Source organism: Apis cerana, linkage group LG8, assembly GCF_029169275.1.
Source record: "Apis cerana isolate GH-2021 linkage group LG8, AcerK_1.0, whole genome shotgun sequence".
Taxonomy (NCBI): domain Eukaryota; kingdom Metazoa; phylum Arthropoda; class Insecta; order Hymenoptera; family Apidae; genus Apis; species Apis cerana.
In genome coordinates this window covers 2,381,809-2,404,284 of record NC_083859.1, presented here as the reverse complement: position 1 = coordinate 2,404,284, position 22,476 = coordinate 2,381,809, and the positions used below count along the sequence as shown (strand labels likewise).

At 29.1% G+C, this 22,476-nt stretch overlaps 1 protein-coding gene and 1 long non-coding RNA gene across 7 annotated transcripts in view; one reads left to right on the top strand and one right to left on the bottom strand.

Moving 5' to 3' along the window:
• Positions 1 to 22,476, top strand: part of LOC108003114 (rho GTPase-activating protein 100F) — a 55,985-nt gene that overhangs the window by 11,368 nt on the left and 22,141 nt on the right. For 4 of the 6 annotated variants that reach the window (XM_062077980.1, XM_062077983.1, XM_062077979.1 and 1 more), the window contains exon 1: positions 22,185 to 22,473. Coding sequence is in view for 2 of the 6 variants with exons in the window: in XM_062077984.1 (XP_061933968.1) it covers positions 1,100 to 1,318 (219 nt within the window). In the remaining 4 variants the exon portion in view is untranslated. Of the gene's footprint in view, positions 1 to 1,074; positions 1,319 to 22,184; positions 22,474 to 22,476 lie in introns of those variants that run through there. The other 2 variants (XM_062077984.1, XM_062077981.1) reach the window with 1 other exon arrangement.
• LOC133666528 (uncharacterized) lies at positions 20,044 to 22,222 on the bottom strand. Its single transcript, XR_009830761.1, has 2 exons — positions 22,091 to 22,222; positions 20,044 to 21,947 (listed from the first exon to the last, which is right to left on the bottom strand). It is a non-coding gene; the product is annotated as an uncharacterized LOC133666528 (long non-coding RNA).

The window sequence follows — 22,476 nt, the reverse complement described above, 5'->3', positions numbered from 1 at the left end:
TTGTAAAATTGTATATTTTCTTTAATAATAACAGATAATTTTTAATAGTACTTAATGTAGATGAAAAATTTGTTTTTTTCTTAGATTTTTTTTATTTACTCTTTCTAACTTGGATCATTTTTAAGACAAAAAATGGCAGAAATATAATTTGTTAAGAAAAATAAAAAAGAGAAAGTGATTTTTAATTAATTCATTTATATAAAAAATATCAATAGTAAACAAAGTTTTCATAATTGATTCAAACGGAGGTTGTAATTAATAAAATAAAAACAAAAAATATAAATTATAAAAAATACTATAATAATTATTGTATTAATACAAAAAAAATAGATATCAAATGAGAGGTATTATAAAATATATATAATAGTGGTATGTGATTTCTTGTGGTGTCAGGATGTCCATTATATGTAAAAATTATACAAATATTAAAAATGTGTGATATATTTAGTGAATTTCTTCCTAGTATATATTGATCGATCTGTCCTGGTTTCTTAAGAAAAAGAAAGGGCGACTTCTGGCATCCTGAACTTCAACAAAAATTTGCGACTACAAGATTGTTTTGTTAACAAAGTGCATTAACTGAGCAGGCAACCTATGGAACCCATTTAGCAATGACATGTTGCATAACGGTAAATGGTTTTGATAGCGTTATGTGTCGTGCCGGAGGGAACGCATGAAGATTCCGAAATTCCTATACGCTCTTAAGCTCTCATGTCTTATTAATTAATTCTTGCGGTTAGGTTTCCTAATTCTTGAAGAAACTAATTTAGCTATTAAACGAATCGAGTTAACATATAATTAAGCTAAAAATAATGATAACAAAATTTTTAAAAATTGGAAATTTGAGTATTCGAAAATTTTCAAGATTTAAAACTTGAAAATTTAAAAATTTACAACTTTAAATTTTTAAAAAATTCTTCAAAAAAATTTCAACTATAATTTCCAATATTTTTTCACTTATTTTTCTAAATGATTTCTACTTAATCTTTTTTCACTTATTTTTTTAAATGATTTCTACTTAATCTTTTTTCACTTTCTATGGATTTTTATTAACCGATTTATTGTCAATTTCAGGAAGAGGGCATGACGCACCGAACTCATGCAGTGGCGAAAACACGTGCGCATCAAGTACGGTGGTCGAGTCGGTGTCGGTCAAGGACAGCGGGAACGGGAGCAGGTGCAGCTGCAGGTGCGCGTGGTGCAGCTGCAGCGGGAAGGGGGCGCACGACTCAGCTACGTCTGTCACCAGCCTCAACTCTCGTCGACGGCTCGCCGCAGCTGCAGCACAGCAGCCATGCTCTGCTGCGGCCGCAGGAAAGTAAGTATATACTACTTTTAACATTTTCAAGATGTTATGGTTACAATGCACAGAATGTTTAAGTAAGAAACGATGCTGCTTTGCATAAAAATATAAAGATTGATACAGATTGAATTTAAATTGATGGCTTTGAAATAATGATAGTTGGAGTTTGATTATCATAATAATCTATGCTTAGCTACTAAAGATTTAAGAAAAATAGAATTTTACTTGAAATTTATCTAAGTCGAATATCTATGTTCAAAGTGTATTTGGTATAAGATTAAATCACTATATGTATATGTATTTATATTTTCTTACAATGATGCACATAAAATATTTATTCAATACAATCAAGAATAAATCTTTTTCTCTATTGAAATTAGCAATTCTATATAATTTTCTGATAATGAGCATTTATAAAAGGTTTAGAATATGTTCTTGATTCTAATTCAGTATTCGTTTTCTGTTTGCAAAATTTATGATACATCATACATTTTATTCAAAAACTAAAATTTTTTTATAAAATGAGTTAATAGTGATTTAACATAAAAGATAATTTAACATAAAGATTTATCTCATAAAAATACACAATTTAATTGCATTAAAGATTATATTAAGAAGAATATCTTTGAATAAATTAGAAATTAGAAATTAATATTTACTTCTATATATATATATATATATATATATATATAGTTTTATGAATGTTTAATATATCTTAATGCAAAACATTAACTGTAATCAAGGAAAAGGATTATATTTATATCTTATTGAATAGGAATCATATAGAATTTCTTTTGTTCAAGATTTCAAGCTTCTAGTTTATTCAGCTATTAGTTTTAAATTATATATCGAGTAAATAAAGAGTCTGAATTTTCCTGGAGGATTTTTCATAAGCAGTGTAATTTTCTATAATTTTCTAAACTATGACTAAATATTTTAATTAATGTTTTAAATAATAAATTAAAGGAGTTATTTATCATTGACGAAAAGCGATATCATCTATTAACTTTCTTTGTCATTTTATTCATTTATCCGTAAATTATTAATTTACAATGAATTCTACCAATGAATTCTTTCTTTGATGGAATATAACAAATTATAGAAAGAATTGATGAACTTACCTCCATATGTCTTTGATTATTGTGCTCGATTTACATTGGCCAACTCCATCGAATGACTTGGACATGATTGCACCCGTGAAATCAGATTAATCGAATCACGTGCTCTCACGTGCATGTTCAGTTATAGATTACACTTTATTACCACGTGGACATGTTTATTTTAAAGATACATATAATACTGTATTGTTTTAATGTAAGGGAATCTAAAATAAAATAGTATATTTAATATATATTTTTTATATTAATAAAAAGTTAGAAGATAGAAAAATAATTATGAACAGAATTATAGGAGCAAACTTTATACAATTGTAAGATTTTTTCAAGTTATTTTCAAGAATGAGAAGTTCAAAGTAAAAAAAATTCAAAATAAAGGGATTGAAAATGGAAAAATTCGTGGTCAAAGAATTCAATATGGAAAAAATTCAAAAATATCCAAACTAAAAAAAATTTCGTATAGTATCCCTTGGAAAAAATTCATGAATATTTTTTTTCCCCTCATACGAATTTATTCGTAGACACAACATCGTGACGGAGCACGTGCACTTTTTTTTTTTTTTTTTTTTAGGTTTCAATATCCTTATTGATATTCCAAGTGAAATATCAAATTTTCGGTGAATGCGTTACATGGAAATTGAAAACATAGTTTTGATACACGCTGAATACATCGGTCTGTTATAAATCAATATCGAGATACGGAGCGGAACAGGTCGGCTTTTATCATATATATTTGTCACACTCTCGCCCACAAATATCCGGCAGCTTGCCATTATTTTCTATTCCATTCGATGATACGAGACCAGCCAAATAAATGTGTGTATTTCCACCATTGATTTTCAAATCATCGTAACAATCGTGGATGATTACTATTTACGTTGTTATGAAAGATTTAAAAAATCAGAATAGAGAAATACGACATTCTATTTTATATACAGCACGTGTCATAGATTTTTTTTTTAAGAATATAACAATCGAAACTTTAAAACTCAAAATGTTTCGTATTACGAGTCTCGAAACTTTTTACCATTATTTATGATTAAACACTCTTGAAACTTGAATAAAGAATAATTAAAACAATGAAAAATAATTTCTATAACAAGAAAAAAAAAGAAAAAAAAAAGTATTTCGAGAGTTTCGAAAGTTTCGAAACTTCATAAAGAAATTCGCGGATTTTTCGGATTCAAGTTTCGCGAATCTAAAACGTCGGTCTCAACTTATTTTTAGATTTTTTTTTAATTTAATACAATTCAAAAATGAATGGAAAAAAAATATAATCAATATAATAATAATAAAAAATTTACAATGAAAAGTATCGCTATATTTTTCGACATTGTGTCATTTTTTCGATTTTTTTCTACATGTCTCGTGACGAGCGTGGAAAATCGGTAAATCGTCTTTTGAAAACGAGTCATGTGCACAAGTTCAACGGGAAGAGAAGACAATGGATGGACAAGATGGGAAAGAATAGACGGCGCCGCCGAGGCACGGAATACATGGCAGCTACATTGCCATGTCATTTTTATATTGTTCTTCTCGAAAATAGCCCCCGGTCTATCCACGGCCTGGAAATAGTTTACATCCAGCCTGCAGATTTCGTAATCTATTATTTCGCGTTTATTATCTACTCGCGTTTATGTTTTATTAAATCCTTCACGCCTCCACATCATAGATTAAGTTTTTATTAATCTCTGATTTTTATTAACTCTGACTATGAATTTTTGTCTGTGTTTTCAATACGTACGATAACTAGTTCTGTTAATTATATATAAATACATTTAGGATATCATATATTGATATTAAATCTATAATTTAGTTTTGCAGATACATATATATATATATATATATATAATTTAAAATGTGAAATAATCGAAATATTCAATGAGAAAAAATTCAAGATGAAGAAATTTAAAATGGGGGAGAATTTAAAAATTTAAAATGAAGAGATGGAAAATGGAGGAATTCAAAAATAGAAAAATTGAAAATCAAAAATGAGAAAATAGAAAGAATGAATATGGAAAAGATTTACAAGTCGAATTCAACGTGAAAAAGTAGCATTCAGTAAGAATATCAAGCGTACCTCTATGGCAGAACTGAGCTAATGTGAAACGGTTATTCCTTTATAGAAGGTGTCAAAATATTAGACTAACGTAAAGAAAAATATTCCCTTTGCTAGATATCAAAAGCATCACGATATAAAAAGGAATTCCTTATGATCCGAATATAAAACTCGAAACGTTCAATTTTTATACTTAAGTCAGAATTTTCATGTTTTTTTTCTATTGTTGAAAATTCTGATCGACTTGTTAATTCATAATATCGGGACAGCGATATTTCATCTCTTGCTATTTTCTTTCTCGATTTGTAAATTTGTAAAAAACGCGATGAAATAGTTGTAGATGGATAGGAAAGGAAAAACAAGACACTAATGGTGGCGCGAATGTAAAGAGAATGGCCAAATGTCGTGGTAACGACGAATAAAACTGTCATGGGTACAGCAAGACGAAGTGGCTCACGGACAAGATTATTTAAATTCCACTAATGACGTCATTAAAATAATAAACGATGTCGTTTAGGCAGCTCTTCCATGGTCAGAAACTACCTGGGAAAACTTTCCTCTCAACGCCATTTTATATCGGAAACTTCCGCCTGAATTCGATTTCCTTTTACTTTATCGATTGTCGAAAAAATTAATTTTCGTATGACAAAAATAAATTCAATAATTATTAATGAATTGAAAAAAATCGATTATTTGCACGAAAAATATTTGCATACATCATTGTGTTTGTATACATTATATAATTAATAATTTATAGAAAATAATCTTGAAAAATTTAAAAGCAAAATTTTATGAAAAATAATTGTAATTAAATGTTTCTTCTGTTAAATACTTTCAAATTATTTTTAATTGATATATTTACTATAAAATGAATAAATACTTTGGACAATCATAATTTTACTATAATTTTCTAGATAATCCTTTTCTAGATAGTCGATAATTCTAATTACTGAATATTAATTGACTGATATGTTAGTTTTTGGTTTTAGTGATTAAGATGATCGATTCGGTGAAAGGTAAATTTGACTTATATTTTTATAAGTTCCGGAAATCAGGTTTACGTTCCTTGCACGTATCACATGAGTCGGTAACCTCGAATATTTTGCATGCTTCCGCGAAAATTCAACGTACTCGTTGCAGTTGGAGTGCATTACGATCAAACACGCGAACCGAACCGTTTCGTAAGAATGACTGAGGACATAATTGGTGTCTAGAAATAAATCATTTCGAAAAACTCTAACATTATTGTTTCTATCATATTCGAGATTGATTAATTTTTTATTTTAAATACAATTCTAAAATCGAAATTTTTATGATTTAAAATTATTTGATTTCAAAGTCACGTAATTTGAAATTTCTATTAAATTTTTAATCGAATGAAAATCAAAATTGATTGCACTGATGTAAAATTTATTTATAAATTAAATTTCATTATATAATATTACTTTTCCGTCGATGGAAAAAGTAAACTTTTTATTTATATTGAGAAATTTTATTCTTACAGGGACAGTTTTCTTATAGAGACTGAAATTATAAATAAACATTATAATTATTTATATATCTTCATACAAGAATTGTCTATTGCATTGTCAGTTTTCATTCGCGTTTTTTATATTCAAGATATCTCGTTGTACAATGGATCTGCTACAAATTTAGATTTGACCCGACAGATCGTTGAGTAAATCATTCAGTTACGACCTAAATTTTTTTTGTTCAAGAATAAAAATTCACGTTGAACGAAAAATATTTTAAGATGCTTCTTAACATCTAAATATTTCAAGTATTATAATTCGTATTTTACATTACAAGTATTATAATATTATAATGTTATATGTTTATTAGTTTTTTTGTATATAAATTGTACATAAAAAAATCGTAATGTAAAAAAAAAATGATTGTTTCAGTACGAGTTAATTGTTCTCGAAAAAAAAATTATTGTAAAATTTTGAAAAGCATATCTATGCTTTCGATTTTAGTTAAAAAATATTTATCTTTATAAAAAAAATTGTATTCTATTTATTTTCTGTTCACTTTTTTACTTTTTTTCATTTTTCATTCAGATTTCATATTCTCGTTATATTGAAACGTCTTTTCTTCTTCTTTTTTTTTTTTTCATACCAGAGATATTTGACACATATCAAAGAACTTTTTTGTGTTGGTAACAATTCGAAGGATTTTTTTGAATACTTGTCAAAAATAATTATCATTGGTTTCTCTTTTGCCTCTATCCGTAAGCCTGGCTTATTATGGGTCGCTCATCTGCTATTGATATCAATAGCACCGTTATCGATCAGGGACACGTGACGAGTAATAAATTCTCAGCGTAGTCGTGGTATAAAGAACACGTCCATTTTAGATGATTTTTCATAGTTGTCTGTATTAATTAGTCGATATTCGAATAATTGGCTAACTAAATATTGGAAAAAGATCTCGATCTCTTCTTCGCGTCAAAAAAAATGTGTTATATTCGTATTATTTCTTTTTAATTTCTCTGAGGAATACATATTTGCATATTTGCAGATATTTTTTATTTGAAATATAATTCGAAACAAGGAATGAAGCTTAAGTATGAATAAAATTAAAAATTTTTTATCTTTCTCTCTATGAAAAGAAGTTTACATATTGATGCATATTGATAGTTGTCTTGAGATCAATCCAAGATTATAATAATTATCTATTTCCTTTTTTTTACTTATTAAAAATTAAACTTAATATAAAAGTAAGAAGATTAAATTTCAAAGAATCATATTATTTTTTCTCCAGGATTCAAATCACTTAATATCAGGAAATGAAGAAAACGAGAAACATGAAATCGTTAAAAATATCATACGTGGTTTAACTTCCACTTGCAATATACTCCGCACGAATCTTCTTATGAAACACCCGAGGCATTCGATTCGTACTACCTTACTTCCACGAAGATTTAAATATTAGATTGCTATTCCGAGAAAGCTGTTTTACATTGCAATCTGGCGATTCACCTCGCTACAATGAAGTTTTTTATTCACCGAGAATTCTTATTTCGTTTCTCTTCCACATCCATGAAATTCCTGAACTTAAAGTATTGTAAAATTTCGAGTAAAAAATTTATTCCATACATACAGAGCGTTCCAGATAAAACTTCACAATCATATTCTGTAAGTAAAAATAAGAGAATAAATTTGTGCATATAATGCTAATAATTTTTGAAAAAGATGAATTATTTTCTTAAAAATTTCTATTCGATTTTAAAAATCGAATTTTTAAAAATCTACTAATAGTAATACGTATTTCCAAGATATCGCATAAAATTCATTATCAGGGAATGAGAAGAGTCACAGTTGTAAGGCAATTGGAGTCTGAGACAATGAGAAGCTTTTTTCAAAGGAGAAGACGAAAGAATAGGGAGGTGGTGAAAGGTTGGACGAGTGAGTAATATGCAGAAGATCCCGACCATCCTTTGGATTTAATAGATCAGCCAATGAACAAGAACCTCTCCGTTATAATACATTAATGAATAGCCGTCCATCTTAACGCGGCCCTAACGCGAAATCAATATCTAATTATCTTTCCATTGCCCTTTCTTTCCTTTTTGTTCGTTTTGTCCCATTGTTTTTAACGATTGATGTCCCTTTTATCGAGACAAAAATTATCTAGAATCGTCGCTACCGATCAAATGAGCACAATTACTTGATCGATTCTACGTTTGTTATCAAATAGATTATTTCTTAAATAAATTTTTAATAAGACACGAATTTGTATTAGGACACGATAAGGAATGAAAAGAGTATAATGATTAAATAAATATAGATTATAGATGTAGATCTCATAGAATGATGGGAAAATGATTCTAGAAAAGTGATAATTTCGAGCCACCGTGTAGAAAACGGATAGTCTTTTATCGACGATACTGACGACCCTTCATCAGTTTAGCATCGACACGAAAAGACATGCGCACAAAGCATTCGATCGAGTATAACCACGACACATACTCGAGAGGAAGGAACCCTGCTGGTTGATCGTATGTGAGGCGTCCTTAAGCGGTCTTCCGCCACTCTTCCTTTTCGGGTCATTCATTACTCTCACAAGAGAAGTTTCATAATTGAGGACTAATTGTCGCATCGAGGCAAAAAAAAAAGGATTAGAAAAAAAAATTGAAGAAATAAGAGAAGCAAAGAGAGTCAGAGATGAACAGAAAAAGAATAAAAAGCAGATAGAGATAAGTGGATACAAGTAGAATTAAAAAAAGATCCAAGGAAGATCCAAGGAAATCTAAGGAGAGCCAGGGAGAGCCAGGGAGAAACAAACTCAATGAGAGATAGATCTCGCAGGTTAGAGAATTAAGGAGAGATAGATAAAAGCACGAAAAACCAAGCAGAGATGAATGGAAATCAGCAAGAACTAGAGAAAGGCAGAGATAGGGGAGAGACAGGGAGAGCCAAGGAGATTTAATTATAAATTAAATCAATAATTGATGATGCATCATTCTGCATCATTTTCTTTCTTAGATCGAATTTTCCATCATTGGATAATTCAAAAGCTCTAGAAATAACTCTGATGATATTGACAATGAATAATTTCAATGATAAAAAGAGATATTGATACGCGAAAGATTAAATCGAATTAAAACAATGAAACAATGAATATCGAAATATAATTTAGGGAATGAAGAATATGTTAAAAGATATGTGAAAAAATAAATAAGTAAAAAAATACGAGCACAAAAATATATATTTGTGTGAGAAGGATAAAGGATAAACGAAAAATGTGGGGAAAAAATAGGACGAAAACTGAGAAGGGTGGAGATGTCGGACGAAACGGAAGTCCCTTTGATTTTCAGGCGAGCCGCAATTATCCCTCTCGCACGTTCCACATACCGGAACTGGAGCAGTCGGATCGTTATGATGCTTTCTCTCTCTTTCTCTTTCTCTTTCACCCTCCTATCCTTTCTTTCAAGCCACCCCAACGAGCACTCGTGGCCGTGGCTTACCGCGAAAACGCATGAAAAGATTCACGGAAAAGATTGTGGAAGGGAGAGGGAAGGATGCAACTGGCCTGAGGGTACCAAAACTTAAAGAGGGCATTACGGGGAATGGGGAATGGGGGAGGGTTGGAGGGAAGGAGGGTTAGATCGGTGGTAGCAATCGTGGAGACAATACCGAACGGTTGAATGAGGCATGAGAAGAGAGAAAGAAAATTTCTTGTTTGCCCACGTCGACACAGGCCGTTCGACCTCATTAAAAATCATTTGCTTTCAAAGTTGATTCGGAAGGCCACGGTTAATCACCTGAGGGGGCACTCGAAACGCTTTTTATCAGTCCAGCTCCAACGCAACCCCTTTGTCTTCCTCACAGCGTGATTGCCCTTTCCACGCTTAAATCGTACCGATTCGTTTTATAACGTGGCAGCCTTTTGGGAATTTTGGGAATTTGATAAATGGTTTTTGAACCCCTTCCAATATTTAGCGATTTGAATCGTTTAATGTTGGAATACTTAAATATTTCTGCGCTTGAGCGATTTTTTTTCTTGGTGGATCTTGTAAAATTGTTCTTGTTAATTGTTCTTGTTAAACAAGAAAATATTCGAATTTTTTAATATAGCATAATTAAAAGTTTGGAAATTTTTTATTTCTTTGGAGAATTTGCAGTTTTAACCGATTAGATTATTTTTCATTTTCATTTGAATCTCGAATCTTTTGAATTTGGGATATTTTTAGATCAATAAATTTTGGAATTTTGAATATTTTAATTTTTCGAATGTTTAAATATTGGAGTTTTTGTTTTTTGAAATGTTTGGACTTTTAAAAATATGTAGATATTTAAAAATACCAAGCAAGATATTGAAATCGTTTTATTTTTCATTGAAAAATGCTCGTGACGTTTCACATACTTGTCTATACGAAAAATTGCGATTCCATGAAGCGGATCTAGTCGCCTGTAGGGATTATTGTTTTTGAATATAAATTTTTCCACAAAATCGAGCGGAAAGGAAGGACGCACTCGACGCGATGAACGGAAAAATATCGGTGACAGCAATCGTTGAAACAATCCATGTGAGAAAAATGAATCGCGAGTGTTCCCCTCAATTCTATGTAAACTCTTGTCTATAAATTCTGTTGGTTGTCTATGAAAAGAGATTCAGTACCATGTAATTGTATGGATCCCTTAAAAATTAAATGCCTGGAAAAATTATTCTATTGTCATACACTTATCTGATTGTTCTTAGATGTTAGTTTTAATAAATTTTTTAATATAAAACGAACAAATTCTTCTAATATAATAATTCAGTGTATTCTCGTTTGTTTGATATATCTTCTTGTTTAATATGTTACATGTTCTATAGCAGGCTAATCTTTATGAAGATAACTTCTTTAAGTACATTCCTAATAAAAATAATAGCTAAAACATAAGTACAACAAGTTTATTAAATTCGTAAATATCATTTTAATGAATTCTTTGCAGCCATATTTATAGCCAATATTTCTAGACATGCTTTCTGTCCACAAAGGTTGTTGCACTGTCCTGCATAAAAATGCACACAGTGTCCTCTGTCTCTGATGAAGCCCCTGTGCTCTCCAACTTTTCCAATAACTTGCATGAAAGGATTGGTTGGGGAGAGAAATGCAGAAGTGTGAAACGTGTCGACCAAGAATTAAGTATGGAATTTTCTGTCCAATTAAATCCTCTTATTAATTTCTAGTTGATACCATTTCAAATAGTTATCAGTTTGACATTCCATAATAACAATCCTATCCTTTGCATTCGTTTTTAAAATGTTAAAACAAATTAAAAAGAACAAATAAATAAAATTCGATTAGGATCAATCATTATTCTAACAAGAGAGATTTCATCATTTTATTATCGTAAAATGCAATCAAAAAATTTCAATTTCTGTTGAAAAAAAGTGAAGATGGGGAAATATTAAAAAAAAAAATTAAAGAGAAATGGAAAAACAGAAGAAGTTAGAAAAAGACAATGAGAAATAAAGACAAATAAGAAAAGATAAAGAGAAACAAGAAGAACTAGGAAAAGACAGGGAAAACTGAGGAGAGACGAGGAGAGACAAGGAGAGACGAAAAGAGATAGAAAGACGAAACAATCTAAAGAGAGACAATAAGGGATAAATATAGATACAGAGAGACACGTAGAGCTAAAGAAAATATTATAAATCGATTCGATGATCAAAGTTTAACAATTTTTAATTATCTTTTTTAAATCAAATACTATGAAATATTAGAAATCTGATAAAATTTTAAAATCCCCTTCAATATCACAATAAATTATATATGATAATATTTTAATCGATCATCTGAAATTCTTTAACAAAATTTCATTTTTCATCTCTTTTAAAATTGTAATCGAACATTTTCAGAAATTTTTAAGATTTAAATGTATTTAAAGATTAAAAAATAATAAAATATCAATAATGTCGATAAAAATTTATAATGAAAGGCAGTGTTATTATTTAAATATTTAAGAAAGCTATCAGAACTCAAAAAAGATTAATAAAATTGTTTTCATCTAAAGTCTTCTGATTGATCAGATAAAAGAATTTGGAATACATTGGAAGAATTCATAAAATTGGGTGTAATTGAACGTACGTGAGTAATCTGTCGAAGCATCTCGGTCAAAGGTTATAGAATGATATCGAGAGATCAATGGTTGGACTAGATAACCAAGTGACTGTTCCCAACCTTCATTAAATGTCAAACGTGTGGCGAATCCTTTGAAAAGACCAGGATCAAAAACAGACAACCAGAGATCCCGTTGATCCTATTGTCCCCTCTATGAATCCTCCATTAATCCTTTTTCTCTCAAAGAAGAAAGTAAAAAGGTCAAATCAATTTTTTTTTTCGGTATAAAATTAAAGAATGAAAGAACACAAGATTTTTTTAAAGTTGACGAGAAAAATTGACTCTAATCTAATTTTGAATAAACTTTTATACAAATTAATTATTACTATTCTCGTGTTGTAAATTAATTTTAATGGAATATTGAAGTAATGATGGAAATTTTTTTTTCAGAAGTTTAAAAACATATATCTATTATGAATATCTGTGAATTGTATATATAAAATTCTTAAAATTTTCAATTATTACTTTTCATAATAAAACTTTTCAAAAATAGAATCAGAACTAAAATTTCTAAAAAAATATCTTTATTTTTTAAATTTAATTGGTAACGAAAAATTTTCATTCTCATTTCCGCTTCTCAAAAGAAAAAAAAATATAAAAAATAAGAGAACAAAAGAGTCACGTATACGAGTGATCTAAAAACAGAGGAATTCCGAAGCTAACTGATATACGTATTATCCTTCCATCAGCTAGTACAAAGTGAAAACGAAGAAACGAGAATGAAGTAGGGGAAATAATCCTGACTAGGGGCCACGAATGGACATAGAGCCATGGATTTCCCTGCTTATTGTAAATGGGCCGCGTATATATTCGGCTTTGAAGAGAATTCTCCGCTTCATTTCAGTTTCTCCTCTCTGAGTGTTTGCCGATGTGTAGCTGTTGATCCCTCTGGAATGTTGTGCTCGATATCTTTGATATGCAAAAAAAAAAGAGATGGATCAATCATGCGATGTGCATGCGAAATGAAGAGATAAGTGAAAGAGGAATCTGCGAAATCCGGAGAATTTTTAAAGCTTTGATATATATCCAACGTTAGTCATTAATACAAACATAAATTTCTTCTATGATGCTTTGATTTTCTTAAAAATTTTACATCTCTTTTTATTATTACTCTCTGTCACTATGATACTTTGATGTTTGATTAATAATGGGACAATATCTAAAGTGGAATTCTTTTTCTTTTTATTCTTTTTTGTTTTTAATTATTTTAGATTATTGAAATGTAAAAGTAAATTATAATACATTAAGTATTAATCATAAAAAGAAGAATTTTTGTTTCATTTTCATAATAATAAATTCTCCAATAATATTCATAACATATATTCATAACTCCAATAATATGAAAAAAGAATTAAAACTTATAATAGTAATTATAAAATTAAATATAAAATAGTGGAGAATTCATGAAAAGAAAAATCGAAAAGAATAAAATACTGTTACTTCTCTTTTCTTTAAAAGTAATGTATAATTGTTATAAATTAAATGTAATCCAAAATAAATAAGAAAAATTAATAGATATTTGAAACATATGATAATAAGTGAACATAAAATTTCTGATAATTAGAAAGAAAATGATAAAAAAATTTAAAAAAAATGAATTAATTGAAAAATAGATTATAAAGAGAATAGAAAAATCTGACAAATAGATCTCTTCCACCTATCACTTAATTAAAAAATCTATCGAATTGTCTAGAGAGTGCACTCATGTGGACAATTAATTTTCAAAGTGTCTTTCCCACTGGTGGAACTTCGACAATTTGCGAGACGGACATTTTCGAAAACAGTCACGAAACAAACGTATGAGTGCACTCGTAGCTCCTGGAGTGGTACTTTTGCAAAAGCGTATGTAACAAGAGTGAAACGACTTCCACAACTTTTGTTTTCACATAAATTAGTTTTCATCTAATCTCTACAGATAACAGTCCTCTACAGATAAACAAATTTATTGGTATATTTGTATATATGATACCTGTATATGATATAATATTATATGTGTTCTTTCTTTTCTTAATCTTCTTTTTTTTTATTTCTTTTTTTTTTTATTCTTTATTTTTTTCTTCTTTATTCTTTTATTTTTTCATCACTTTTTCCTTTCCCTTTTTTCTTTCTTTTCTTTTTATAAACTTATAATACAAATTAAAAAAAAATAAAACTTTAGAACATTAAAAATAAAAATATTGTTTTAAAATTATAAAAATACATATCTATAAATTATATTTTCCAATTCACAATCAATTAGCATTAAACATTTATATTAGACATTTTCCTTTCCATAATAATAAAAATTATTCTGAAGAAGCTCGAAATTTTACGTTCTCTCTTTTTTTTTCTTTTTCTTTTGTAATGATACTAACAATGAAATCTCAAATAGGATATAAATAATCATCCTTGTGAACGTGGCCATGGAAAAGCTTGGAAGATTTTCTCGACCGAAGCAAATTGAGAAGAAGAGAGATATTCCTGTATTTTTCTTCGATAGGATTATAGGCATAGCTTGTGCACGGGCGAACAGGATTACCCAATAAGCGATTCTTTCTTTTTCTCTTGGCTGATAAAGCCTCGGCAAACGTACCCCGATTTTGGAGCCGATATCTTCTGAGTGACCGACTCGGCGAGAAGAGTCGAAAGTTCTTTCTTCAGCCTTGTTCAAAACCCCACTCCAGAATGTTCCTTTTATCGAAGTTGTATTCTAAGAGATTTTTAAGGATCAGATACATGGATACACATGGAGTGATTTAATGTCACCAATATATATATTTAATTCTTCTTTGAAAGAAAATTGGTTTTTTGGAGACTAGTAGATATATGTGTTTGTAAGATTTCTGTATTTGATTTGGAAAAATTATTTTAAAATGAAAATCGTTGTCTTGTTGCTAAATTTCCATTTTAAATTTTTTATAGTTTTTTATAGTTTAGCCTTGAAATATATGTTTTTAATTGGTATATAATTCATATTATTTTTTATTAATGAAATTTTTATTTTTCTCTTCCCATATTTTTTACTGTTGCAATCCTTGTTGCTTTTCCTGTTTATAGAATAGCTTCTCTTTTTACTATTTTTGCTAGAATTTTAAATTAAATTCATAAAGTATTAGATTTCTTATTTATTTAAATTAAAATCATAAAGTAATTAGATTTAATTCTTTATAATATTCTAATTTTTTCTTGAATATTCTATTCAATTTTTTCAAAAAAATTAAAATATTTCAAAATTATTTATTAATATATATTTAAACACTACATTTTTAAATTAATTGTTAAATATGTTATGTGTAATTTATATTTCTTGATGATTCTGATTATATTTTAAAAACCATACATATGATTCATTTGTTTTATTTAAATTTGAGAAATGTCAAAACATTTGAGACTGAAAGAATTATTGTTGAAATTATTTTTCACTCCCAATATTTATTATATTAATAATTAATCTAATTTATTTTTATCCAGAATTAATCCGTATAAAATAGTCAGTCTGGACTAATTAATTGGTTCAAAAAAACTGTTGAAAATAAATTTTAACGATAATTTTCTTATTATAGAAACACTTGTCGAATTAATACCGAAAAGATATTGATTGGGACAGACACAAATTCGGTGAATTAATTCTATTTCAATGTCTCTAATATTATGTGGGAATACTTGTGGAATCAATATTAAGTTCCCAAAAGCATTTTATGAATTCAATAAAAATGACCTAGTTGAAGAGGAACACTCTGATGCGTGCTTGGTGAAAGTGGAACAAGACAAATAGAATGAGGTATATATATGTATGTACTAACTACAGAGAGAAAAAGGAATTTCCCGAAAATTTTATTGCATTCATCTACCATTCAGAAAACTCGACTCTTAAACCATTAACTACAAAAAAGTTTTATAACTGATCCATGAAAATACAATTTTAATCTGGGAAAAGAATCTTCAATTAAATATTATATTGCAATCTCAATAATATATCAAAAATCAAATTTGACAAACTTGATAAATCAAACAAAAATATAATTCTATATACTTTTTTAAATTATAAATTTTTTAAAATTGTTTAAATATATATATGTGCGTATTATGTATTAATTGTAAATTTTTAATAATTAGAATTATCATATCTAACTAAATCTCTGATCACATACAAATTTTCCATCAGCAAATCGGACGATCCCAATTCACCGAGTTAAAAAAGATGCAGAAATCATCGGTAAATTTGTTAAAGAGAAAAATTGAACATGCAGCTTTGTTGCAATCAACAACTCGCTTAGAGGCCATATTAACTTGGTAAAAAGCTGGTACTCCGGCGCAATATATGTCACATATTGTTCGTACTTGGTTGCGTATATACGAGCCACATACTTCTCGCCGTACTCCCGTATGTACATAGGCCGGTAGACACATAGTGAGTGCATACTGGCGTGCATCGACCTCTGGGATAGTAGCGTGTGCGCGCGCGCATACGTACACAGAGGTGCAATGTGAAAATGTGGTCAAACATCCTGACAGAGAGGATTGGAGACTAAGTGAGAAGGAAAAGAGGGGAGAGAGAGAGAGAGAGAGAGAGAGAGAGATTTTTCCCGTACGTATATGGTAGATACACACCAGAGGGTGCACAGTGGATGAATTTAGTTCAGTTCCAGCCACTTCAGGATCGTGAGACGCAGGCGCGTTGACCGAGAGCATCGTGCTACAGGATCCACCCCTCTACCTATGTATTTATGCTAGATCTCTGTTCTTAAATTTTTCCTAATTTTTCTAATCTTTTCTTTTTCTTTCCTTTGAATTTCTTTGAAAAAGATCTAGTTACTTGTCTTTAGAGGAATAGAATAATAACCAATTTAAGAGACAAGATTAAAAAATAACTTGATATTATATTTTATTCTTTCTAGTTAATTATTTATAATGATTGTTATTGATAATTATTATAATTATCATAATTGTTGTCATTTTTTTTAATAACAAGTAACGGATAAAAATAATGCTCTATATTTTGATCATTTATATTCATAAGATTCTATATTTCTTCCTATTAAACTGAAAATAAATACCTTTTTCTATTTCTTCTTTCTTTTTTTACTATTCGTTTAGACTTGTTACTTCTTATTTCTTTCGTCTTCTTTTTGAATTTTGTTTATATTTTTTCTCGTTTTCAATTCTTCTTTATCATTTTTCAAAATATATTTCAATAATTTTTATTCCATTTATACTTTGCCTATATACTTCATGCCCTTCTTTAACTTCAGTTGTTTTAGTCCAGTTTAATAATTGATATTTTTTTTTCTGCATTTTTCTTTTATCTTTTTTTCTCTATTAGATTTCTCATTCTTTAAAAACATTAACATTTAACGTTAAAATTTTATTTACAAATCTTTTTTTTTAATCAATTTTTAAATATTTATGTAAATGTTTGCTTAACATTTTTTTATTATTATTTCTTATTTTTTTATCAATTTATAAATATATTACATTAAACATTTGCGCGACTTTTACCACATTATTTTATTGATTCAAGTTCTTACAAAATATATTCCATTTATTTTTACTCAGATTCTCCTTTTTCTGTTCTTTTCTTTTCTTTCTTGTATCCACACCTCAAACTTTTCTTTTTTTTTTTATCTTACTCATCCTTTCTCATCAATTAACCACCCCTAAAACTCTCCCCACTCTTACTGCGTCTTTTTCCAATCTATTTCTTCTTTCTTCCCCTTCCCATACCGGGCATACTCCCACCATCACAACCTCTCCCTTCCACCGAACGTCGGTGCATCTCCTTCTCAACCCCTTTCGTCCTCGAATCACTCCCACCGCGGCACATTTTTTTCGACCCCGAACGATGCTGAACGTGCGTACGCCTGCGTACACGCGGTTACTACTTACTACTACGTTTTACTACTGATACTTCCGTGCTACTACGCGCAGCAGCGTAACTTTACGCTGTTCCACCTTTATGCTCTCCACCCTTTCGACCTCTCCTCTTCGCGCTTTCTCTTTTGTGGGCAACGATGATATCCATCCTCCAGTGGCATATTTTTTTCTCTTTTTTTTTTTCTCTCATTATTTTGTTTTTGATCATACAATCCTCTTGATCAAATAATTTCTTTTTTTCTTTTCTATACAGTGTTGCGAGTTGGTTGATCTTTTAATTTATTCGTTTTTATTTAAGAAATGCCGCGTTATCCTGTTTTGTGATACATGAAATAAAAAAGATTAATGATATTTCTAAAAAAATCATTTTAAAAATCAAATTTTTAGAATTCTAGAAATAGAAATTGAAACTATATCTATAAAATGTTGCAAAAGTAATAAAACCAAAAAAAGATTTTGATTTCTTGTAAAGAAATAAATTCAAAATGCAGAATAATGATTTTAATATTTTTTGATATAATATTTTTCAATATAAGTTTAGATGATAAGTTTCATTAAAATTTAGGTATAAATAATTTATTGTTAAAAGAAATATGAAAAGGATACTAAATTTATTATTAATAATTATAGTGATTAAACTATTTCAAAGCGTTTATAAATAATTTTTGATATCGAGGTTCTAGATTCATTTTATTCCTCTATCGGGGTTGATTTGAATGAAGGAAAGCCAATGGAGCATTGCCAAATTGAAACAGAATCACTGTAAATCGTCCGCCTTAAATCCAGCTCACCAGGACACATTTCAACGTTAGGCCTTAACCTTATGGCCTCTTTTCTTTCTCTTTTTTTCTTTTTTTAATCCTTCACTATTGTCTCTTTGCTTATACTCCCTGCTTACTCTCTTTGCTGTCCATTTATCCACACTCCATCAATCGCAAAATAGTCATTTGAGACTTTGAAAGTAATTCATTTAACGCTTCACGTGTTTATTAATTGCCTGCAGGCGATTACCAGAACTAGAATAAATTTCCTTTTTCGTAATTTTTATTAACTCAATCTTAAATTCTCATTAAAAACATATGAAATTTAAAAATTATTTTTTAAAATTACTTAATTTTCTTTTCTTTTTTCTTTAAAATTTATTTCCTTGGAAAATATATATATATATATATATATATATATATATATATCTTAATATTATATAATATTTATTTAATGCTAGTAATATATAATTCTTCTTTAAAAAATTTTAATGAATTTATTATTAAATCTAATTTAAATCTAATCTAATGAAAATACAAATGCATTTTGTTTCTTTAAAGTCAATTTACCTGAGAAAATCTAACTTACACTAATTCAAAATTCATTAAAATCTATAGTGAATTATCTACTATTAAATTTTTATTAATAGCACATAAAGTTATTTTAAATGATTTTTTCTTCGACGTGAGTCTTCTTAAAAAAGTTAACTTAAAATTATTAAAATGTAATTAACTTAAAAAATAAAGAAAGTTAAAGAATATTGAAATCTTTCGTAAATGATTGCAATTTAATTTCCTACAAAATAATAATTTGTTATGATAAATATAAAATTGGAAAATCAATCACGATTAAACTTGAGATATAATAATAGGTTTAGAAAGGCTAACGATTTTAGGAAGTGCGTTTAATCGCGTTAAAGCACTGAACAACCGTGAAACGAGAATATCCACGAGGTGGAAGCGTGCATATACACACACATACAGCACGATATGTAAAATCCGTCCGGATGAATTCCGGTGGAAAGGTTGTCACGCCTGCGCCAACAATTTTGTTCGAAACTCAATGAAATGCCACGTTCTAATACTAGCCACGATAAAAAATTACCCGCCTACCCACCTTCCACTTAAATTAATTCCTTGCGATATAATTCACCTAAATACGGAGAGAATAAAAAAAAAAGCCTTAATAATGTGACTTTTCAATTATGGAAAAAGAGAAAAGGACTGGTTTCTTAATACCTAAGAAACAAAGAAAAATTTTATTTTCCAAATATATACTTTGAATATTAGATCGCTGTTTGGAAAAGAAGGAGAGAAGGTAATAAATTCCAAATATAAAATTTTAATTTTGGATATCTTTATTAGTTTTTAAGACATTAATGAAAAACTTTTAATATTATACGTTGAATTTTATATAGACATAATTAATACAATTATATTTATTGAAGAAGCTGTTGCTAAATTTTCAGTTGTTTCCATAAAAATTTGTCTCCTCGCTGAGAGCCTTTTAAATTCCAATCAATATCTATTATAAAATTATTATTATTCGAAGCGTGCCCAAATAATAATAATTGCCATACCTGAATGCCAAACTTTTTATTTGCAAATTTTCTTTTAATCCATTAATATCATTTTTAGCAAGTTAAATGTATTAATTTTTTGAAAATAAGTGATAAAATTTTAGATGAGATATCCTGTAGCTACTGAAATTGATGTAAACAATTTATAAGCCTTTTTTTCTTGATATTATATAAAAATATAAATACTACAAACAATAGTCGTGTCATATACTTCTATCACGAATAAAATTGTGTTTTAAATTATTGTATCTCCTCGCAAGAGATCTAGATGAGAAGTTTTATGGTAGAGAGAATTGTTGGATAAAGGTTAATTGAAGGAAAAAGAAGGAAAGACAAGAATTTCTCTTAAAAGAATGTACATGAGAAATAAATAAGTACGAAAAGAGAGTGAAGACAGTGAAAATTTTAGGCTTAAATAAAGAAATAGAACATTTAGAGAAAGAAGAAATGGAAAATCATGAACAGAATAGGAGTGGAAAGATTAACTGAGATTCTGTATATAATAAAATAGCGAAAAAAATATAAATATATATTATCATGCATTATTGTTTTTAGATATAGTATCTAATAAAGTAATGTATGTTATTTATATTTGTGTGTGCATATTGAATAATGATATTAAAAATGATTTCTATAAAACAAGATCAAATCAAAATATAATGCATAAACTAAAAATTCAAGAAAAAAAAAATAAAATTCAAAAACCAAAGCAAAGAAGTAAAATCTCGAAAACTCAAAAAAAAAAAACTTAAATTTTAAAATGCATATAAGAAGCATAATTCAAATGCAACTTCGGTAGATTAAGAGAGAATAAGCAACTTGCATACAAACAAGATTTACGGTGTGAAAAGTTAGGAAGAATATCACTGCAGCTTATGATTCGCATAAAAGCTAGATATACAGAAGATCTGAATTGAAATTGTATATACATTTGTGTGTAGAGAATAAAACAAATAGTTGGAAGGATAGAAAGATGTCAAGAGATGTGGCAAGTTGGATGCAATTAGAAGAAAACGGGCTGTATCACGAAATAAAAGCCGGATAAATGAATATTCTGAAAGCGAGTAAAATAGGTCGAAGTAAAAATAAGGAAAGATCGATGACAAGGACTTGGCCTGAACTGAAACCAGTATGAAAAGTTGGCGGAAGATAAAAGTAAGGATAGAGTTGTAAATCGTGAGAAATGAGGAAAAAAGAAATTGCAAAAAGAATTGATAACTATAGATAATGAAGAGGACTTGATAAAGCTTCAGATTAAATTTTCTAGCGAGCCAAGATAAAAAATGCGTAGCTATTATGTGTAAGAAACATGCAAGTTTACAAGTAATGTATCCCAAGACAAATATTGCTCACCTGAGGTAAACCATCTTGTACGATTTCTATATTCTCAAATATACAATATCCTCTACTTAAGAAAGACCAAATAATATTTTCGCCTTGTGTCATATTTTGAAATCTGAATTTTAAATATTAACTTCTATAATTTGGATTCTTTGTTTTCTATTTCTTCTTTTCATTTTTCGAATACTATGTTTTAAATTTTTTAATTAAAGTTTTAAATTTCATTTATCAAAGAAGAAAAAAGAAGAAAACTTAACCTCTTAACTTATCATCTAGAGTTAGACTCAAATTCAACCGATCAACCGAGCAACTGGCGAACTGGCCTGGAAAGAAACCATTCACGTTAGGAAAAACGAATCAATGACAACAAATAACGAAAAAAAGAAAAGAAGGAAAAAACGAAAGAAGAAAAAATGCACAGAATAAAGCAGAAATCAAATGGCAGGTAGAGCGAAACAGAACATACCTAGACGACGTATAGCGAAGAAATCCGATGAAGCGAGACAACCGCACAATCTATACACAAGAGATGAAACGAGTAAGCAAACGAGAGGCGACAACGTAACCGAGAATCACCGCGAGAGATGGAGTAAGCCCGTTTAAAGGAAAGAGCAGTAGAAAAGAGAGAGAAAGAGAGAGAGAGAAGATTGTCGAGGATGGTGGTGGGTTATGGTGACGTCACGTCGGGTCGATACTCACCCACACTCTATTTCCCGGCGTGGTGGTGGACTATGGGGGCGCAGGCGCGGCCTCGTACGCTCCTGAGAGCTCCTTCCCGCCATATTAGCCAGCATGGGGTAGGCGAGGATGTTCGACAGGGGTGATACGGGCTGCTTCTTTTCCCACAAGGTA